Raw genomic sequence first — 23,354 nt, 5'->3', positions numbered from 1 at the left:
TATATTTTACTATATAAATTATGTAGACACACACACACACACACACACACACATATATATATATATATATATATATATATAAATAATTTTTTTATTTTATATACTCCGTTACATATTAACTTAATTTAGTATTTGAATTTACATTGAGTTTATTAGTATATAATTAGTATAATTGAGAATTTCATACGCCTCAAAAGGGAAACATCTGGACACATTACAGTAAGTACGTTTCCAGGGGAAATGTGTTTAATTATCATGAAAATAATGTAAAAAAATAAATAATTTTTTTTGAATGTTATTAAAAATAGGCTTCATTTCCTTATCCTTAATTTTTTTTTTCGTGTGACGTGTGATCTGGACATGCCGAAATATGCGTCTCATGGTGGTTTGCCGCAGTCTTTGTAAAACTCTACAAAGTTGTGATGTCTGAGTTGTCTTCTCGATCTGCAGTGGCTCCTGAGAGAGTTCTTTAAGACGTCTCTCCGGGGGTCGACCACACACAGTTAACACAATCTCAACACGCTCCCTCTTCTCATGCCCTTCCAGAGGAGGAGGACACAGAGCTATAGTTATAACTCAGAGAGACAGACATCCTGGCTTTCCACAAAGTCACACCGCATTACGCCTGTAGCAGCTGCAGTGTGTGTGTGTGTGTGTGTGTGTACTGACACCAGTCAGCCCTCCAGAGCTTTGAGAGCACAGATTATTCATTGGCGACCTGTAGCTGTCACACTCCACTCTTACTCCGTAATGAAATACATTGTAGGCGCGATTGCATCAAGTGTTGGGCCTTGAAATATTCAGATGCTCTTGACTCAACATTGATATTTATTAATGGAAACAGAACTTCTGTAAACAACTGGATAATTCAACTGGATTTTGAACTTTTTTGTCAGTTCGCTTGAATCTCCATTTCATTTCTGTCTCAGACTTTTAGTGACGCACTGAAAAATATTTGTCCAAAAATGAATTTTCGGTTTCGGCTGAAACAGTTTTGGAGGGCTGAAATAATTGAATAAAAGGGTGATGTTTAATTAGTGCTCTTCTGATGCTGCGTTTCGACTGTTTATTTTTCCGATTTCGATTTCGATTTGTGGATCGATTTCTTGTTTTGAATCGATCTTCGTTTCGATGAACAGATCTTTTAGTCAATTTCAGTTTATGTGATCAAAGCTTCACTAAACATTATTTGTATCAGTAGGCCTATAATCGCAATAAGCTTTGTGCTTTATTACTTTTTGATATAAAACAAAGTCTCAGCTTTCATATTCTGTCAGGTTTATAGTGAAAATCAAACAATAAACGTTTTCTTGACACTCTTTAAATGTGACGTGTCTGTTCGCTGTTGCCGAAATACATGCACTATATTACATATTTATTATATTTTTACTTAAAGGAGAACTCCGGTCAATTTTAACATTGAGCTCATTTTTTTGTACATTTGGAGTGCTGTCAATACAGAGAACAACGACAAAAATCGGTGTTGCCTACACCGTGTTTTAACGGGGCAAGTTTTAAACCTGCTTTTAGCCTCTTAACATCCTTGATGTGTCATTAGGTTTAGTACCTATGATCACGCGCGTGAACTCGACAATCGACTACTGTGGACTTCGACCGAAAACAGGATGTAAATACAGGTATGTGCGCTGGCTGAATTAACATCATTTTTATTCATATCTTTCACATCTACTGCAGTCAGATTCACCCGCGTTCACTCAGAAGGAATCACTCACATGACCTGTGCACTTGTAATGACACATCAAGGATGTTAAGAGGCTAAAAGCAGGTTTAAAACTTGCCCCATTGAAGTCAACAGGGTGCAAATTTTAAAAAGAGGATAACTCGGTGTAGGCAACACCGATTTTTGTCGTTGTTCTCTGTACTGACAGCACTCCAAATGTACAAAAAAATGAGCTCAATGTAAAAATTGACCGGAGTTCTCCTTTAACCTGTTGTCTTAATGTATGTTTGAATAACATTCTGTCCCAAAATTTAGTCCTTACCCGATCCCTACCCCTAAACCTAACCCTACCCATAACTTTTCCCTAAAATCAGAGGGAAATGATAGGTGAATAACACTGATGTTGAAGCACCTCACCCTGGTTGTAAGACTAAACTTGACATAAACTGTAAACTTGTCCCTCAAATCTGATTGGTTGATTGGAAAGTTGTTCCAGGATCAACAAAGATGTTGATCCAGGAACATGTGGTACTTGGTGAAATTACGCTCACCATATCTAGATAGATATATCATTAAAAAGTTCATATTAAAACTGCCTCAAGTGCAATTTAAATTTGAAATGCTAAAGTTTTAATGTTTTTATGTTTTAGGTTCATTCTCGTGTTACACAGCGCGTTTGAGTTTCAGCAAGAGGTTCGGTTGAGCTCCTCTTTATGTTCCCTGATCAATGTTTATGTGTAAATAAAAGCCTAAATTCAATATGTTCATCATATAAAGCGATCGAGTCTCTTCAGAAGATTTGGACTAAACCGCTCAATTCATATGGATTAGTTTTACGATCTCTTTATGAACTTTTTGTCAAAGTGGTAGTTGCGTAGACTGTCAATGGATGAACAGAAAGCTCTCAGATTTCATTAATTAGATCTTCATTTGTGTTCCAAAGATTAACAAAAGTCTTACGGGTGAGAAATTAATGACAGAATTTTCATTTTTGAACGAACTATCCCTTTAATACCTAGGTTAAGGTTAGTCAATAATTGACTTTAAATTCAGAGGGAAGTGATCATGACAAACTAAAATATGTTTATGGGCCAAAAATGCTGTGTAATATTATGTAGTCGTAAAACAAGTCGTGAATAAAACAAAGATTATTGGAGTGTGTTTTACAAGAAATTTCCTGTACTTTTTCAGTTTTTCTACTTCAATCTGTTACCTGTCGTTTCTTTGTGATTGTGAAATTCACTAGTAATTTCTGAGAGAAAATATTTTTTTCAGTGTATAACATCCACTCACTAACACAAAATACACTCACTCATATTTCCACACAATCACTACAGTCTGCTTAAGGAAACACAACACACACACACACACACACACACACACTTGTTGTGATCGATGATCGATCGAGAGCCGTCAGCCGTATCTTACCAAGTCTCAGCCTAAGAATAACTTATTGATCATCAGATTGTGTTTCCAAGGGTGTGTGTGGACATCGGTGTGTTTAAACGGCTCTATTTATGACTAAATACTACAGGAAATGACACACACACACACACACACACGTCATCATAACTGTTATGTAGAGCTACACATCTCAGGATTGAATTTTATAAATTCAGCTGCATGTGTGTATATGTGTGTGTCTTTAAATGCAACTAACTGTATGTCAAATTAATCACAGCGCTTTGCAACCTCAGCAGCCGTCCGTATAGAAGAACTGTACGTCATAGCAAAAGATGAGAGTGTGTGTGTGTGTGTGTGTGCGTGTGCGTGTGCGTGTGCGTGTGCGTGTGCGCGTGTGTGCATGGTCACGCTTGATATTATGAGTGAAAGTCAAGTGCAGTGGAGTGTATCTTAATACAGATGTCTAAATCCTCTCTCAGTGTGTAAATGACAATCAATAAATCTTACAATAAACACCTTCTCTCAGTATTCATGTACTCGTCATATATACTGCGACTGTAAAATGATAAACATGAGTGTTGTCTACTGTAACACACAATCTCACACTCATATAGATGGCTCACATTTATAAAATATTTCATGTTTTCAGCTGCTAATAAGATGAAAGTTGGCCCGTTCCATGAACAGGGTACAAATTAGGGCCTAAAATTATGAGTTTCCCTTTAAAACAAAATCATAACTGACAAGTGATACTTAACTTTCAGTGGTCATATTATACTGTATGAGTATTGGTTTCTGTTATTAGTGATATTAGTTCATATAATAATAATGATGCTAATAATGCATATAGTTCTCCATCTTCTGATGCTTTCATGTTCATTTCTGAAATATTTTGGTTAATATGAATACATTTTGATTGATAACTTATTCATTTATAACATTTATTTATGTATACAACTTGTGTAAGAGGGTTAATAATAATAACTATTATTATTATTACATAATATTATCTATATTGATATTCTAATAACATATAATCTTATATACTTATTATTTAATAATATATACATAAAAAAATCAGGTTACAGTGTTGAATGGCTAAGATTGATTAAATCAGTCAACAATTTGTATAAAAATGACGAAAAATGTAATGAAATTATGTGTGTTTTTCTGTCATGCTGTAGAGAGGGTCCACATTATGTCAGTGTTATGTTTTGTGGTGATTAAAATGAGTTAAAAACAGTTTTTACTACAGTCAACTGAACATCAATTCAACAGAATATGCAAATTATGATTATGGTTGGACAGGCCAGAATCTGCATTTATAAGGGGATACAGACATATGATATTCAATTTATGCTATAATTATCTAGTATTATAATAGTATAACAACAAAAGACATCTGTGTTTGATTTGATGTGTGATTTGAGCTTCAAATCGTGCTTTAAAAGTGTAACAGGACACCCTATTGGCCCAATTCACAGAAACGTTTTGATTGACAGATTTTTGCCATAGTGAAATCCCTTCCACAGATTTTAGCCCAGCATCAGTGCAGGGAACAGGGAAAGTGTGTGTTTTCCATCTGGGCTGCCCATGGGCATCTCTCTGTGCCTCTGTGATCTCTGACACATCTTCAGCTCAGCTTCTACACTCATTAATGCTCACTGTTGTCTGTCTGTGATGTGCTTTCCATGTATTTCTAGCATTTTGCAGCATTTTATGGCCATTTAAAACGGCAGTTAAGACTTTTTACATCAATCACAATTTAGTTTATCATGAGCATTTTCATTTCACACTTCTTTGCTATTGTACCCTTTAAAAGTTTGTTAGGTTAATGACCCCTGTTGTGATACATGTTTATATACTAATTGATCAGCAAAATCTGTGTGAAGAGATGTGACAGAATTGTATTTTGTTTTAGGTGAACTATTCCTTTAACGCAGTAGCTGTCATGTCATGATAGGATAGGAAAGACAGGGTTATTGTTAACAGACTGTCAGTCACTGCAATTATCTGTGAGAGACCTCAGTGTCTCATTTGATCTGTTATGACAGTCAAGTAATGACTCGACCATTATTGCAGATCATTTGTGTGCCTCCTGATAGTTATAATAGTTATTGGTTATGATAGTGTGCATTATGATAACAAGCATCTGTTTGCCTCTATAATTATACACGGCGCAATCTTATTAGATGAGTTGCTCCAAATGGTTTATGGATAATAATTGGCCTGACTCAGTAGAGTCGCTTTACTCACACTGATGGCATGGGGCAGATTAGCCATCATCTAATACCAAGTAAGTGAACACAGTCATTATTTCTGTGTCAAGTTGTTGGGGATAGTGGGATGCATTAAGACATTTTATAATTATATTTGATATTATAATTAATAATCAAAGTATATATTTTTCATAATAATGTATAATACATTTTGTAAAAATATAAATACAAATTATAAAAATATATTTTTTTTTTAATTGGGTATATTGATATATATTTATATATTTATATTCATAAATTAAATACATAACAGGTATAGAACATTAAACAAATATTTAATAAACTACTTTTTCAAATGTATAATGGGAGGAAATTGCAGAAGAGCTACAATAATGTAACGTCATTAGAAAAGTACAAATAAATAAATGTGGAAATAAATACATGTGGGTATGAATAAATATAAAAATAAATAAATGCATAAAACAATAAATACAAAAATAATTAAAGAATAAATAAATAAAAGTTAAAAAAAATAAAAAATAAAATACAGAATTTGTATTTATATATATATATATATATATATATTGAATGAATATGATTTTCTTTGATTTTCTCACAGTTTTAGAGTAAAACATGTTTTTGAAAATACATATTTCATATAAATTATGTATTATATATATATATATATATATATATATATATATATGTATATATATATATAAATTCAGGATTAAATGTAATTTAAAACTAATTATATATGTTTTATCAAGTCATTTATTTATTTATTTGTTTTTAATTTCTGCAGGTTTGTGCCTCCCGCTGCTAGTTAGTGTGTTCTCACCTGGCTAGCACCTCGACGTTAGAGATGGCGTAGAAGTATTTGAGCAGGTTGTCTCTCTGGACGTAGGTTCCTCCGAGCGCGGGCCTGAGGAGCCGGAGCCTGAGATTGGTGAACGTGAAGAAATCTCGTAAACCCTTCATGCTCTCCATCCGCGTGTACAAGCCCTCCATGTTCAGCAGCCTGGGGCCGGCGAAGGTGGCGAAGCGCGGGCGCACCTCGAACCGCACCACCTTCTCGTTCTTGGAGCCGACCCAGCGGGAGAACTGCTCGGTGCAGATGACGCGCGTGGCGTTCGCCGCGTTCAGGTCGCGCACGCGTCTCGGCGGCATGTTGAAGGCGTCCACGCAGTCGTCGGCGTAGTACTGGAAGGGCTGCCACGTGCGCCCGAAGTTCAGAGACTTCTCCAGCACCATGACCGTGGGCCGGCCGTACTCGAAGGTGATCTGAATGTCGTCCGTGAGTTCGAGGGTCTTGTTCCAGGACAGGGTGATGTTGGCCTGGAGAGGCTCGGGATAGCGCTGCCACGTGACCGTCTGCCAGTATGTGATCAGGCCGCTGCGCTCGCGGTCCTGCATCAGCTGCGGCGGGTGAGCCAGGTCAGGGTTAGACGCGTCACATTCATCACTGCACAGGTACGGGTTCTCCTGCACACACACAAACAGACGGCACACTTTTATACAGAGAATCTACTTCAAAAGAACTGGATTTAATACTTTCAGACTCTTAATCGCAATTCAATTAATATGTATAAATAGTTTACATTTATATTAAAGGTAGGGTAGGACATTTTTAATTAATGAACTCTATTTTAGTTTTTATTTAATGCTTTGCATTTTTAGGGTATTTTGTGGTACTAAATCATAGTTACGCTGTATTTATGATCCATTTATTCACTTTCTGAGCACAGACCTGAACATTTGATTTCCGACTGAAACTATGGTAAATCTTGAATGCTTCAAAGCAACAGACTTAAGTTTGATCTCTTTTCAAAGACGACTTATTGCTGAAGTGAAAAAAGTTTTAAAAAGTGAACTTAAAAAAAAGTTACAGAATACAGAATTGATATTTTCAAAAACATGTTTTACTCAAAAACTGTGAGAAAATCAAAGAAAATCATATTCGTTCAATTAAATGAATATGTATTATAGTTAAAATTTATATAAAAGGTAGGGAAGGAATTTTTGTTATACTGGTTGAAACTCTCTGCGCATCCTGATAGCAATCATTAATAGAAGTGTATGTATATGGACCACAAGTGTCCAAAATTTGCATTATTTTAGATTTTCTTCTTTTAAGAGATGATCCAAGTATTCATGGGTTGAAACAGATGGAAAATTGACGGAACAGTTCTACGGAGGTTTTGCCCTCCAGGACGGCCCACTAAGGAACATCTATGTAATTCCATAATTACTTACTTACATGTCATGTATTTACATATATTTGTAATTATACCGTTGCAATTTAGTACGTTTAAAATGTTAACTTTTAAATGCTAATACCCAAGTGCACATTCAGTACAATTAAGCACACTTATTTTTCACTAAGGTAGACAGTGTTCAGACAGGAGATGTGATAGAGATATTGATCGACTGATTGAGTGATTGACAAAAAGAGATAGAGACAGGAAGAAAGTGTGTGTGATGCACAGAAAAGGAAGGGGTTGATGTGAGTGAGACAGATTGTAAACTCACAAACACTTGTCATTGTAAAACTACAGTGAAGAAGTCGTGGGCTTTTATTAAAAGAAAAGACTGCAGGGAGTGTTGATCTGTGAGCGCAAACTCCTGCTGCACACACACACACACACACACAAGCACATCATTAAAAATCTGGGTCAATTCTATCAGCTTTCTTTATAAAATCACACAGTAGATGATCATCTAACAATAGCACATGCTTACACAGCAGCGTTCAGGTATGACGGCTTTGAATCTGTCTATTGAGCGTGTGTTCAGTCTCTGTGTGTGTTGTACACACCTCGACAGAGAAATACACACTCACACACATGCCTCATAAGAGAAGCTTGAACAGCACAGTGCAATCTTGGGAAATACATCATCTGATTTATGAACTCAGGCACACGGAGAATAAAAAATAAATTAAAGGGGAGATAAAACAAAGTGCGTGTATGTAAGAGAAAGACAGAAAGAATAAAGAGAGGCAGTAAAATGAAAAAGCCTTAGTTTCACTCAAACTCACAGTTTGTCTGTATAAAATAGAATTACAAATGGACCGATAATCAGTTTGACTGATGTTTTTTTACTGTTATCCATACTTTTCAACAGGATCCAGGTAAAGTGACTCAATTTATGCATCGTTTGGATAATTATTCAACTTCTAACATAACAGCCATTCACTCTCAAGTAAGAAATATATTGCTTAATTATACAGTTTATTGATTTACAAAATGCTGTTGCATAAATAATAATAACTTTGACCAAATATGACATAAATATGATGTAAACATAATTAATAATAATAGTTATTAAGCTATTTAGATATATATATTAGATATATATTTGTGCAAAGTTACACTATGCTGTTACCGGTCAGTAATAAATTATTCATATTTTCATTCAGCAAGGACAAAAAGTGACAGTAAAGACATTCATAATGTTATATTATTATTAATATTATACCTACAAATCTGATATCTCATTGACTTGCTACTAACATCCTCTTGCATATTTTTGGGAAGTCCAGTGCTTTTCCTCGAAAGCTCTCACAGGTAAAAGCCTGCAGCATCCAATTAGATCGCACTTTTGTCCGCTTATGCAACATGCATGAGCCAGAACAGTTTAGCAGCTTCTGCTTCACCAATTCCAGTATGTAATGTGCAGTGCTTGGCAGTGGGTGCAGTTCTGTCAGATATATTGCATTATCCCATTAAGTGTCTATGAAGCGTCTAAACTCATGTGCAGTTTGGAAAATCCAGTGACTAGTTATTCCTCTGCATTTGTACAGGTCAAATTGTACATCTTAATCCTTTCAGACACACATTCTACAGTCCACTAATTCTGTTCTGACTGATCGTCTGACTCTTTGCTCCAGTAAAGGGGTTTAATGTTACCCTCTTCCCCAGGATCGCATTACAGCTCCGTTCTTACAGGCCTCGACGCTGCCACTCATTTCTGCTCAACATAATTCTATTTCCTCAAGACGCACCCCTCCATCTCTCTTTTAATCCAATGTTTCTTCTCTCTCCTGTAATATTATTGGAGAGAAACCTCTGCAGACATCATCACCTGACTTGACTTCAACATCTGCCCACGTGCATGCACGCATTCAAGCACGCAAACACACTCTGACCCCTGACACGCTAAAGCTATAGTTGGATTAAGGAAGAGAATGTTACACAGAAACCTTCAACCCCCAAATCCACTGAAACTCAACCCTCTGACACACTTAGCGTGCACTGTGCGACTGACAGCTTGATGTGTGTATCTGAGTCAGCTTTTGTTTATATATTTGGGGACCAAATGTCCCCAGAATGATAGTAAAACCTGAAATCACCTACATTCTGAGGATCTGCCAAGTGCCAACGGCTCCCGTGAGAATAACAGCTTAATTAATATGCTAAATAATGAAAATATAAAAACACAGAATGTTTTCTGTGAGGGGTAAGCTTAGAGCAGGGTATACAAATATCATTAGCACTATTTTTATGAAAACTATAAGTCAAAGATAAATTCTGCCTGTGACAGAAAAGTACAGTAAACGTGTGAGTGTGTGCTTGCATGAATGTGCGTGCATGTGCATTTCATCGATTGTGTGCATGTATTGGCAACGCTTGTGTGTATATGTGCATGTATTTGCATGCTTGTACTGTATGTGCCTGTACAGTACGCATGCATGTGCTTGCATTGCAAATGTGTATTTGCATGCTTGCAAATGTGCATACGTGTGCTTTTATGCATGGATGCATGTGCGCGTGCATGTGTGCATGTTTGCATGTGAGTTTGTGCATGCATGAATGAACGCATGTGTGTTTCTGCTGTCTAAGTGACACGGTTTTAATATTATAATCCAGGATCAGGTTTTCTCACTAATGAGTTTTGTCCATGTTTTAGCCATGACCATGGCCCAATAATCATTAATGCATGTGGCAAAGATGCAAAACTAGCATGCATATATGCTTTCCAGACAATCCCATCCTCCTGCCCCATATAAGCACACACACACAGCCAACTGTTCCAGCAGGTGGCCCACATCACAAAGCTCCTAGAGCAATTATCCGCGTTGGAATCCCGTCGCTGCGACAACAATCAGCATGGAGCTAGATCCCTGTCACAGCGTCCATATAGCAGCCTGTTAAACCAACCAACTGGGACATTACATCACCGTTACACTGGAACTTTACCGAGCACCATCCGCATCCCATGCAATCTGTTAGAGTACAACATCAGTATTGTAAAATCGGTTAATCTGTCTTACTCTTTGTCGTCTCTGTGGATTTATATACCTTTAGACCTTCTTATTGTAAGTGTGTGTGTGTGTGTGTGTGTGTGTGTGTGAGTGAGTTATAGCGGCCTTTAAGAAACTGAGAACACAATGTGAGCCCCATTTGGTTTACGAGAACATCACTAAGAATACAACACTCTGAGGAATAGTGTACTTCTGTTCTAAAGCCTATATGACTGTAGTCAACATAGACAGCTTCCTTCTAAGGCAGCATCCTGATTCCTGACTGAGTTGGAACATCATGAGATCCCCAGATGGACTTTATTTTGGATATTCTGTGCCTTTCAGAGATAAAATGTGTTAAACGGAGCTGACAGCACTGCAGTCTTATTGATGCATGGCTAAAAGTCTAATTAAATTATTACATTACACAAAATATATATTAAAAAAAAAAATATGCAAGGGGTGTGGGATGTGAACTTGCATGAAAAGCACATTACAGTCTCTTAGAAGGCACGATTATTATTTTTTGCTTACTATTTAGAGCAACCTGCATGCTGAGAGAACAGTTATGATTTCTTAAAATGTTAATGTCTAATTTAGGCAGCTCACTAGGATTTCTAACAGACCTAAAAGAGAAGTGTGTAATTTGTTTGAATGTTATAAGTTTCCTGCAATGCATTATTAAAATAATAAAATACCAGAGATGAATGTGAGTATGCAGTTCGAATGCATTGTAATAACATAAAAAATGTCTTTCTATTGATGCTTAAAGAACAAATGATTCGTTTGAGCTGATTCTTTTAATGAATCCTTTATGAAGACTCACAAACGTATAGAAGTTACTGAATATATATATATGTTTTATTATTATTATTATTATTATTTATTTTAGATGTGGTGATATAAGTTTGGAGTGAGCAGGACTCTTATTTTTGCAGTGTTGTTTGGTATGAAGTATAGAAATATACAGTACATTTATCTGATTTAAATAAAGAGCATAGCAAACAATAAAAATAATGAATTAGCAAACAGCGGCGCTCACCTGGTGTTTCGGCACAGGTGCGCGTCATGATTAAGTGTAAATATAGCCAAAGGAAAAAAACACTGCGATTTCACGACAGAATACACAAGATGGCAAAACCTAAAAAGGCTGTTCTTTAATAAAAGTTCTGGGGCGTCGGAAAGGGCTTGCAAACACATTCGTCTTTTCCAAATGAAAAAACTATGAGGTCAAAGCTTTGGAAACTTTCTTTGTAAGTTCTTCACATTAGTTTTGTGGGTATTAAGATGAACTGTACTAGTAATCTCGTGCAACCTAAAAAATTTTTTGTTAAAGATTATTATGAAATTCAAGGACTAAAATGTAAATGGAACATTTCTGCACTTGCTGCATTTCAAATATTATTCAGAGAAAGCTATTTTACATTCGATGTAATGTGTGATTTGTACTATGAATGAATTGTTTATTATGATCATTATTTTTAATATACATGTATTTATTTTGTATCATGTTTGCAGTTGAGGCAGTGTATTGCACTGATTTTTTATTATTTTTTTAACCATGGTTAAGGGGTTTTAGATACTTTCCCAATGTTGTATCTAACTATACCATGGTAAAATCACTGTAGTGCTTCCTTCAGATGCTTATTGCATTAAACTGCATTAGTTTAGAACAAAGAATATGGAAAATATACATTTCCATATTTTAAGTACTCCAATAAAGCATGTCATAATGTCCACAAGCCTTTATTCTAGATCTCCAGAACTCTTGAAAGTGTTCTCTCTGCTTTATAGTTTAGTTTTTATAAAGATGTATTGGTCAAATTGAATGTCTGTGCGCTGAGATCAGTGGGATCAGAGTGAGGCGACAGATTCATCCTATTAAAGTAGTACACCAGCTGTCTATTGTCTATTGTCCATCTCAAGCTGTTTTCACTCAGTTCTTTCCCTTTGTTTCTGTACTCTCTTTCTACAGTATGTAGTGAATACTGTGCACAGTAAGCACATTTTCTGTGTGCACAGAATACCCAAATGACTACTTTTGCCCAAACGTGCAGTAAACAATCTTATGAAAAACAGGTTCAATGGGGTTCTATAGAGACCAAGGGGGTTTTTGAGTAAATTTTAAAGAACCCTTTATGTCAAAAAGATTCTATATAAGGACATATGAAGAGTTCAGATGAAGTGCCATCTGAAATTTTCTTCTAGAATGATCATTTTTATAAAGCTTGTATATTTAAGTTAAGTAATTTCACTTAAATGACAATTAATAGGTAATTTGCAATGCCATTAAGTGAAATTATTGAACTTAAATTTACGAGCTTGATAAAAATGATCATTCTAGAAGAACATTTCAGATGGCACTTAGAGGCTTTTGCATCTGAACTCTTCATATGTCTTTTTTAGTGATAAAGTGTAATGAGCTGTTTAATTCATAAAATTGAATTAAATTAACAAAAAATAAATAATAATAATGAAACAAAATAAATTGAAACTAAATCCACAAAATTATCCATGTAGGAGCCCCTGAAAGGTTCTATGAAGTGCCTGAAAGAACCCCTTGAAGGGATGGTTCGGAGTAAAATCAACCTAGGGTCCTTTGCACCATGACCTCGAGCCAAACACCCCCCCCCAGAAGCCTTTTTCCCTTGCTCGAACATTATTAAAGTTAGAGCTTATTTAGAGATATCAGCCGGATGGCTATAGTGCAGGCGCTAATGGATCCAAGGCTGTATCTCGTAAATTACCCCACTAATAATGCCCAGAATGGTACCAAACTTCTACAGTAAACTTCTACTGATCTCATAAAACGAGGCATTGGAAAGTTTGTAAGTACATCAGGAGTTTATTTAAATAACGCTTGCCTGATGGCTAATGCTACCGCTAACCCGGACACCGAATAAGGATGTAGTGTAACGACGAATTATTATTTTTCCCGAAGTGTTGACAACTTAGTGTTAACTAATAATTGTTATAAACTGGTACTACCAACAAAATATTAGTGCATTCCTGGAACTGGGCGTCGTTACAGTATCCTTATGATCGCTTTCTGCCTGGACTTTTACGGGCTTTTCCCAAATCACTGAAGTGACGTCGACGTCCGGGTTAGCAGTAGCATTACCCATCAGGCAAGTGTTGTTTAAATAAACTCCTGATGTACTTACAAACTTTCCAATGCCTCGTTTTATGAGTACAGAACCTATTTGTACTACTGTAGAAGTTTGGTACCATTCTGGGCATTATTAGTGGGGTAATTTACGAGATACAGCCTTGGATCCATTAGCGCCTGCACTAAACCATCCGGCTGATATCTCTAAATAAGCTCTAACTTTAATAATGTTCGAGCAAGGGAAAAAAGGCTTCTGGGGGGGGTGTTTGGCTCGAGGTCATGGTGCAAAGGACCCTAGGTTGATTTTACTCCAAACCATCCCTTTAAGGTGCTATATAGAACCATTTCTTCTGAGAGTGACGTACGGTGTGTGTCCGAAATCATGCACTAAGTAGGTCCTACATATGAAATTGAACTTACTTCACGACCGTTAAAATAGTATGAATGACGTACTACATCCGCCATGTTGTTACTTCAGTTGCAGTGCTTCACTGCCATTCACAACTCCTCTCCTGTGGCCTCATGGGATAGGAAAGTGTCCACCGAATGCGCACTTAAGAATCTCACCGGAATTGGTAGGTCATCCGGCTACTTTTCGCCCACTGAACACTATGGATTCGGACATACTACTCTGTTGGTATACTGTTTTCGCATACTATAAAGTAGGAAAGTATTCGATTTCGGACTCAGCGATAGTGTATCTCATAATGCAGTGTGTTCAACTTGACAGCGTGTTGTTTTTTTGTGCATTATTGAATGGTAGAAAATATTAAGCATGCAACTTTGTGAAATGGGATATTGTCAACTGTTTCACTTGCTATTTTTAAAAAGTATGCAGTATACAGTATGTTTAGAAAGTAATAAGTTAGTATTCTATACTGAACATAAGCAGTGTCTCATTGTTTTCTATATTCTGTCAAATCTCTTCTCCCTTCTTCCTGTTTCCTCCCCCTCTTTCTTCTTCACTTCCCGCTTCTCTCTCTCTCTCTCTCTAATTTCTATTTATAGCATTGGCTCATTTGTGCCTCTAAATCAGAGAGCTCTGGGTTTTCTACTTTCATGCACACACGACACATGTTCACGCATTAACGCGTCTCATTGTTTCATGTGCCTTGAGGTTCTGCACTTTTAGAGAGGTGTATGCATGAACAGCACATGCTTATTTAGTTTGAGTGTGTGAGTGTGTGTGTGTGTGCGCGCGCTCCCTTTTTTTCCGCTGAACTAAGCTGTGATTCCCCCATCATTAGGGATCTCTCTCTCTCTCCCTTTTTCTTTCCTGATAATACGAACAACTCAGAAACCACTTGAAAGAAAACTATGCCACAGGGTCCAAATTGTAACTTTTGTCACATGATCTGCCAATGGTCGGTGAATTGAAAGATTTTAGTGATAAATATGTATTACTGGGCATGATTTCATTACAAATACATTTTGTACCCATGACAATGGACTCATTTAGCTGTTTTCCATGCATTATTGAGACAATAGTGCAGGTCATTATCACAATGCATTATCATATACTGTACAAAACAAGCCAGATGTCACACAAACATGAAGAGACATTTTGATTTTGGTGCAGCTTCATGTGAGAAATATTTGTCACAACATGATGTTCTAAAGAAGAAGAAAAAACAGATTTATATATAAATTCCCACTGGTAAAAGAGTTTTGAGTCTTGACAGATGTTTTCTTTAGTAGACAGTTTGATTTGCATGTATTAAATTGGAGTTTGATTTACCAACTTTCTGAGGAGTAACCCTGAAAAGGACATTTTTACTCACACACTGTATGCAGCTCAGTGAGTGTTAATTTTGGACCCTGGGTAGAAGAATGCACACACACACACACACACACACACACACACACAAAGCATGCAACCACAGCAATGGACACAAAACACACACTAACTCTCACAGACTAGAAAAAGAGCAGCTGTTGTGAGATGCGAGATATTATTACAATCAGCATAAAATAACATTTGCAGCTCATTCTGACATATTTCTGATTGAAACAGTATGTTGTGCAAAGATAAAAAAAATGTAGGACAGAACTTTTATTCATTGGGATGTTTAGTTTCTCTATATGGCAGATGGTTATAAAATACTAGTACTCAGTGACATCAAACAAAAAGGAAAGTCATTTTAAAGAAATCATATCTTATCGGGTCATTAAAACATGTACATTATTGGCCAAAAGTGATGTGCGGATTTGTTTTTAATGACCCTACAACTTTGATTAAACCATCAAAATATTGATGGGGAAAATTGGTACACTTATTTTCATGACTGTTTTTCTCTTAATAATAGTGTTTTTATAGTCTTACTTCCTCCTTGTGTGTGTGTGTGTGTGTGTGTGTGTGTGTGTGTGTGTGTGTGTGTGTGTGTGTGTGTGTGTGTGTGTGTGTGTGTGTGTGTGTTGCATTTAAGTTTTAATAGATGCTGTTTTTGGACTGCACAGGAAGTTGTGAGTGCTGAAACGTACTATATGTTTTCATAACACAAACTGTATTTTAAAAAGATCCCCTTTTGTAAAGTTTAATGCAGTAATTTTACCCAGGCTGTCGGTTAACTGTACGCTTTTCTCTGTCATCCGCGTTAGTCATTTACTTGGAAGGAGAGATGCTAGGGAGGATCCCGTCTGTTGTAAAGTGCTGACTGTGCCAGCCTGCCCGACCTCGTCATGTCTAGAATGTAAAAGGAAAATGTTTGGGCGCGCTGTGGATGTCTGCTTGCGGGACCATTAAGGGCCCCATCAATATTAAAGAGCTTGGGACGACCCGAGGAACATTCCAGAGGCCAGTCCATTAACAGACGACTCCAGCACAACGATTCGAGACTCAGAGGTTTGTGTGTGTGTGTGTGAGTGTGTTAGCTTTTCCCCTCCTGGTTTAAGTAAGAATCCAAATTTTCAGAGTAACTTTGCATGCCACAATATTCAAACAAATCCATCTAGGGTTTAAAGGGATTGTTCACCCCAAAAAATATAATTCTGTCATGATTTACAAAGCATAAAACACAAAAGGGAGATGTTTTGCAAAATTATTGTTCATGAGAATAAATGTGGACCAATGCTGTCAAGCTTAAAAAGCACCTTAAAAGTAGTCATAAAAACAATTTGAGCACCATATTCCAACTCATGTAGTTTGGTACAACATGAGGGTTAGTAAATGATGACAGAATTATGATTTTGTCCAGTTGGTTTTCAGATAATTTATTATGTTTTAAAGGATTAGTTCACCTCAAAATGAAAATTTCCTGATAATTTACGTGAGTAAATTCCCAATTCCATCCGAGATGTTCATGTCTTTCTTTCTTCAGTGGAAAAGAAATTACGTTTTTTGAGGAAAAAATTTCAATGGCAACCAAATTGTTGAAGTCCAAATCAATGCAGTTTCAAAGGGCTCTGCACGATCCCAGCTGAGGAATAGGGTCTTATCTGGCGAAACAATCGGTCATTTTCTAAAGAAAATAACAATTTATATATTTTTTAACCACAATTGTCCGTCTTGTGCTGGTCTGCGACGCGCCAGGCATTACGTAATCACGTTGGAAAGGTCACGCTGGACATAGGCGGAAGTACCGCCATCTCACTCATAGGGCCCTATCTTGCACCCAGTGCAATTGACTTTGTACACCGACGCATGTATCATTCCTATTTTGCACCCGCGCAAAGCGGACTTTTCCCTCCACAGAAGCACGTCGGTTAACTAAGAAATACACTTGCGCTCCCGGGGCGGTTCAGCGCAAAGAGGAGGCGTGTTCCGGCGCAAACGTTCCCTCATGCTATTATACAGGTTTAGAAAACAATTGCGCCACAGACCAGGAAAAAAACTGTTTAAAGTTGCACATGTTATTCATATGCTATTTTAAGGGCGCATGCTTGGCCTTAATCAATGTAGCGTGTGCACAACGCGCATACACTTTGATTCTCTCATCTACACACAGACGCAGCAGTTATTTTTGCAAATCATACATTATTACGATAGATAGATAGATAGATAGATAGATAGATAGATAGATAGATGATAGATAGATAGATAGATAGATAGATAGATAGATAGATAGATAGATAGATAGATAGATAGATAGATAGACATTTTATTATAAAAGCATACATCTAGCTTACACATTTACCCAAATTATCATACGCCTGTTTAACCGAAGTTAATTTGGGTGTGTTTCTCCCTGACGAGAACGTCGGTCTCCTCGGCCTTGAACCGCTCCTCGCGCGCGCCTGGCAAATCCGCCGTTATAATAGGAATCTGCTTTAGAACAAGCGCGCCTGCTCTTAAAGGGAATGTGAGATGTCGCTCTGATTGGTTTATTTCACGTTACGCCCAAACCACACCTATGAATAATGAAGCTACTTCAGACCAACCCCTTTTAGATTTGCGCCAGGCGCAAGAGTCATTTATCCCGCCGGGAAAATAGCAACAGCGCCAAGACCCGCCCACAAAGTTACTTGCGCTTTGCGCTTGACACTTGCGTTTCAGATCGTTAAAATAGGGCCCATAAACTCCATCTCATTTTCTCCTCCAACTTCAAAATCGTCCGACATCATTGTTTTACCTTTTTTGTTAAAGGGCGTTTGTATTAGTCTTCGCACGTTCGCTTTGTAAACAATGGGGCGGTACTTCCGCCTACGTCCAGAGTGACCTTTCCAACGTGATTACGTAATGCCTGGCGCGTCGCAGACCAGCACAAGACTGAAATGTTTTCCTCAAAAAACGTAATTTCTTTTCCACTGAAGAAAGAAAGACATGAACATCTAGGATGGCATTCGGGTGAGTAAATTATCAGGACATTTTCATTTTGAGGTGAACTAATCCTTTAAGTTTGTTTTTTATTTGTTGTACAGCACTTTAGTTTCAACATCTGTTGTTTTTAAATGTGCTTTATAGATTAAAAAACTAAACTAAGCTAAATTGTGTTTGTGTATGTGTTTGATTTTCCCTTTCAGGTTTAAGTAGGAATCTGAATTTTCAAAGTAACTTTCCATGCCACAATATTCAAACAAGTCCATCTAGTGTTTAAAGGGATAGTTCACCCAAAAATGATAATTCTGTCATGATTTACATACCATAAAACATAAAATGAGATGTTTTTCCAGAATGTTCACACTGTACTTTTCCATGCACTGACAGTAAATTGGGGTCAAATGCTATCATTAAAGCATCATAAAAGTATAAGAAAAGTAGTCATACATACAATTTGAGCACCATATTCCAACTCATGTGAGTTTGGAACAACATGACGGTCAGTAAATAATGACAGAATTTTGGGTGAGTGATTTCCCTTTAAATTGTGTTTGTGTAAATGTGTGAGTGTGTGTTTGCTTTTCCAGTCTGTGTTTAAGTAAGAGTCCAAATTTTCAGAGTAAATTTGCATGCCACAGTATTCAAACAAATCCATCTGGTTTAAAGCGATAATAATTCTGTCATGATTTACATTGATTTACATACAATAAAACATAAAAGGAGATGTTTTGCAAAATGTCCAAACTGTTCTTTTCCATGCAATTAAAGACTAATAAAAATGACCCAAAAAAAGCTTAAAAAGCACCATAAAAGTAGCCATACATACAATTTAAAAGTCACTACACAACAGTGTGTGTGTGTGTGTGTGTGTGTGTGTGAGAGAGAGAGTATGAGACTATGGGGCTCCTTTAACCTAACATTAAACACATCATTAACTGCTAAGTGTGTAAGAGCTGTGTCCATTTCCGGCTCTCATAGGAGACCAATAACAGTCTGTCCCGTCAGCAGCTTCATTGTAAAAAGTCTCAATTCCTTCCTAATCATCTGTAGTACACAACACTTGTGTGTGTGTGTGTCTGTGTACGACATTGCAGTGTCTCGATAATTTGATCAGTGTTGTATTACCTATTTTCCCTTGACACCAGTATTTATTTATGCTCTTGTTCTCCCTGTGCCAGGCAGGAACAAACAACCTTGAAACCACCCAGAACAACTGCATAGCAACACCTTGGCAACCACCCACAACATATAGCAATATATATTTCAATCTCTTTTACTAACAGAACTCATTGACTGATGGAATATCTTTTGATTCTGAATCTTTTCATCATACTGTAATCTCAATTTAGGTGCACCAAGTGACCTCCTTGCCCTTGAGAATAATCCTCCGGGTCCTCTGTTCCTGTGAGCCTGACTCTGCCAACTAACCCACGTGGGTAAACAACACCTCGGCCTTCTGCTCTCCACGCATGCTGACCTCAGCTGCATTTTTTCTGCTGCGGTCGGTGACCTGCATGGCAGATCCTGCTCAAATTAACGCTGCTTCAAAACCTCCGCCCACATGATGGGCGCAGCTTGGCACCGTTCTGCGAGCCCTGCTTAGTTTGATCAAAAAACGGATCGGGTAACAAACCGGAAACATCTGCCTGAGGTCCGTCCCATCCCAGGTACTGAGGCTGCACTTACATTACATGGTTCAAGTGACCCAATTCTGCAATTTCCTCCCATGTGGCACAGATCAGATATGACCCATGAACTTAGAAGGAAAGAAAACACACGGATTCCGATATTCTCAGATCGGTTTCAGGCCTCATTCATATGAGGGAAAAAATCAGATATGAATCGGATACGTGCCATGTAAGCATACAGATCAGATATTCACCAGTCAATGCGAGTCGTACATCATTGAAAAAAGCCACGGGGGCGAATGATGTCAACTCCAACCGCGATCACATGACTCTTTACAGTGCCAAGGCTGCAACAAGGACTCTCCTTTATTTTTCTCCGCCTTAAGAGACCGATGATTGGCAGACTTTGTGCGGAAAGCAAAAGCTTGTATTATCATTTAATCTGCGTCCATTGCAAATCGCATCGGTTTTATTTCCTTTTCGGCCTAAGCTTTTCCGGGTCAGTACGTCAGCCTTGGGTTGTTTCGCCAAGTTTATTGTGTAAATGCAGATATCATATATGGGTCACTTTTAATCGAAGATGTAATCTGGTCGGATATAGTCAACAAATCGGGAACTGGGCATCAAGACCTGCGGTGTAAATGCGGCCTAATTGACACTTTGATTAGTGTACTACTTCTTTATGTATAGTTCATAATCAGTTAGTCAACCCCGCACACTTTTTGGCCCATAATCATTATATTTAAAGAGTTTTATTTTAAAACAAAGCTTTAACACCGAGCAGAATCCAACACTGTAAAACATAATAAACGAATTTTTAAATAATAAATACTTTTTTTACACCAATTTATTTTTTAAGCGTGTGCAAACTGCACAACTGGCGCAACTGGTAACCAGTAATCTTAATGTGTTGAGCGCCCACTTCCTAGCTTATAGGAAAGTCCGTTACGGCTACTGGGAAAACGTTACGTCACTTAATTAATTGTCTTTGTCAGGCTAATGAGCGGAAGAGGCATGCAGGAAGAAACACATCACTGTCAAGCCTGCTGACCGTGTGACACGTAAACTAGCATGTTGTATATTTATATCACACCCTACTTCCCTATTTCACACACTATCTGTCCTAAATAGTATGCAAGAGTAGAATTAGTATGTCCCCTGATCATGGCATGTTGACAAAAGCAGGCCAAAGTTGCACGGGTGGTCTACTATTTCTGGTTGTTTTTGAATATGTCAATCTGATATGTTTTTGGGGTAAAATTGATATAATGTATGGGCTGTAACTTTTACTGTTACTGACTTCTCAGAACACCTCCACTACCATTCATAAGTCTGAGGTCAGAAAGATTATCTGAAAGAAGTCTCTTCTGCTCACCAAGGCTGCATTTATTTGATCAAAAATACAGAAAAAACTGTAATATTGTGAAATATTATTACAATAAAAAAAAACTGTTTTCTATGTGAATATATTTAAAAATGTAATTTATTCCTGTGATCAAAGCTGAATTTTCAGCATCATTACTCCAGTCTACTCACATGATCCTTCAGAAATCATTCTAATATGCCAATTTGCTGCTCAAGAAAACATTTCTGATTATTATCAATGTTGAAAGCATTTGAGCTGCTTCATATTTTTGTGGAAAACGTGATTTAAAAAAAAATCTGGATTCTTTGATGAATAGAAAGTTCAAAACAACAGCATTTATTTGAAATAGAATCTTTTGCAATATTCTAAATGTATTTGTCACTTTTGATCAATCCTTGCTGAATATAAATATTAATTTCTTTTAGATGCTAGTGTATATTTGTCATGGGAAATATTATGTGTGGTATATCCCATTTACTGGATTTTTAAGCATAGTTACCCCAGTCCACATTACTAACAACATCATTTCTTCCAGTGCAGTTCAGAGGACTCACCAGTGTGCAGAATCTCTCCGGCGGGTTCCCACAGGTGATGCCCGGCGGCTCCACGCGGATGCGCATGTAATCCTTCATGAACTGGGCTTTGGGTTGGCACGCGTAATGCTCCCACATGGCGCCTTCGTCCGTGCTCACGAGAGACTTGCACAGGTCGTACTGGCCTCGGGCTCTCGCCAGCACGTGCACCAGCAGGTAGAGGAGTCCCGCGCGTGCACGCATGGCAGGCACGTGACCGAGAGGGGGTTTCCGGAGGGAAAGGGACCACCGTGGGTTCAGAGGTGGGACGCGTTAACATGGAACAGCTGCACCGGTGGTCAGGTTAAAACATCCCATAACTTCGCCACAGTCATGCTTTCATTTACTCCAAGAGGAAAAAGTCAGATATATAGAAAAAATGTGCACGTGTTTTGTTGTTATGAGGTTGAGGGAAATTCTTGTAAAGCAAGTTTATTGTTGTGTGTATTGTTTGCACTGAGAGGGCAAGTCTTACTTCTGTGTGTTTGGACACCGTCCTGATGTGTGTTGCTTCTACTCGGACTTACATCCATAGCAGCTCCTGGACTGCGTCACCACAGAGCATATTTATGTGCTGAAGGTCTGTGTCCCACACATGAAGTGTGTATCCCCCTTTCCAAAGTCAGAAGTATCCGCCTGATCTCATTCTCCAGACTTCAGCAGCTGCTGTCCATGGTCCTGAAAACAAACACCACACAATTTAGTGCTCAAGTTCACTGCTGTTTTGTTCACTCGCACGCAAGCACTTGATGTCAGCCTGTTTTTTCTAGCAATGCTTTCCGCTGATGGTCTAATTTGCCAAACCCCCCCCTAAACAGACGTTGCATGTCATCCTGTGAACCGCCACCAGTCTGGACAGATGGCTGATCTCGCATACATGCATGGTACACACACACAGACACACATTTAACAGGCAGAAATTATATAAGACAGGACTTCAAGGAAGAGCAGAGAAGGGGATGTGCATTATATATCACGCAGATACTACCATATATTGCATACTGATATTGCATGTTAAATGGTTTCCTGAATGAACTACGTTTCATTTTCATTGGGAAAAGGGAGGAGTGAGGAATGGTCTCACATGTGCAGATACGCACATAGTGATGGCATCAATTTCAGAGGTTGCAAATGCAGTGAATGTACACATATTTGATCAGGTAACGTAACCATTGAATAAACTGGTTTTATTCAAGTCAAAAATATTTCAACCTGAATTAACCAGACTACATTAAGAAATGTTTAAGTCAGATCAGGAAAGCCCAAAAAACATCATGTTTTAACCGACAATTCGTTTTTTTTTACTTCATTTCATTTCACAAAGCATTACATTTGTTTAGGTTTTATTTTAAAGTTTGTATTTATTTACATTTA

General features: G+C 37.6%; 1 protein-coding gene across 3 annotated transcripts in view; it reads right to left on the bottom strand.

Moving 5' to 3' along the window:
- ntng2b (netrin g2b) overlaps positions 1-23,354 on the bottom strand; it is a 68,823-nt gene that overhangs the window by 44,336 nt on the left and 1,133 nt on the right. For all 3 annotated transcript variants that reach the window (XM_084387090.1, XM_084387091.1, XM_084387089.1), the window contains exons 2-3: positions 21,963-22,658; positions 6,146-6,789 (exon numbers count right to left, since the gene is read on the bottom strand). In XM_084387090.1, the coding sequence (XP_084243216.1) occupies positions 6,146-6,789; positions 21,963-22,184 (866 nt within the window). In that variant the 5' untranslated portion in view covers positions 22,185-22,658. The remainder of the gene's footprint in view (positions 1-6,145; positions 6,790-21,962; positions 22,659-23,354) is intronic.

The sequence above is a fragment of the Rutilus rutilus genome (genome assembly GCF_951802725.1).
Source record: "Rutilus rutilus genome assembly, chromosome: 18".
Lineage (NCBI taxonomy): Eukaryota > Metazoa > Chordata > Actinopteri > Cypriniformes > Leuciscidae > Rutilus > Rutilus rutilus.
Note: the sequence above shows the minus strand (reverse complement) of the source record. Positions and strands in the feature narration are given on the sequence as shown.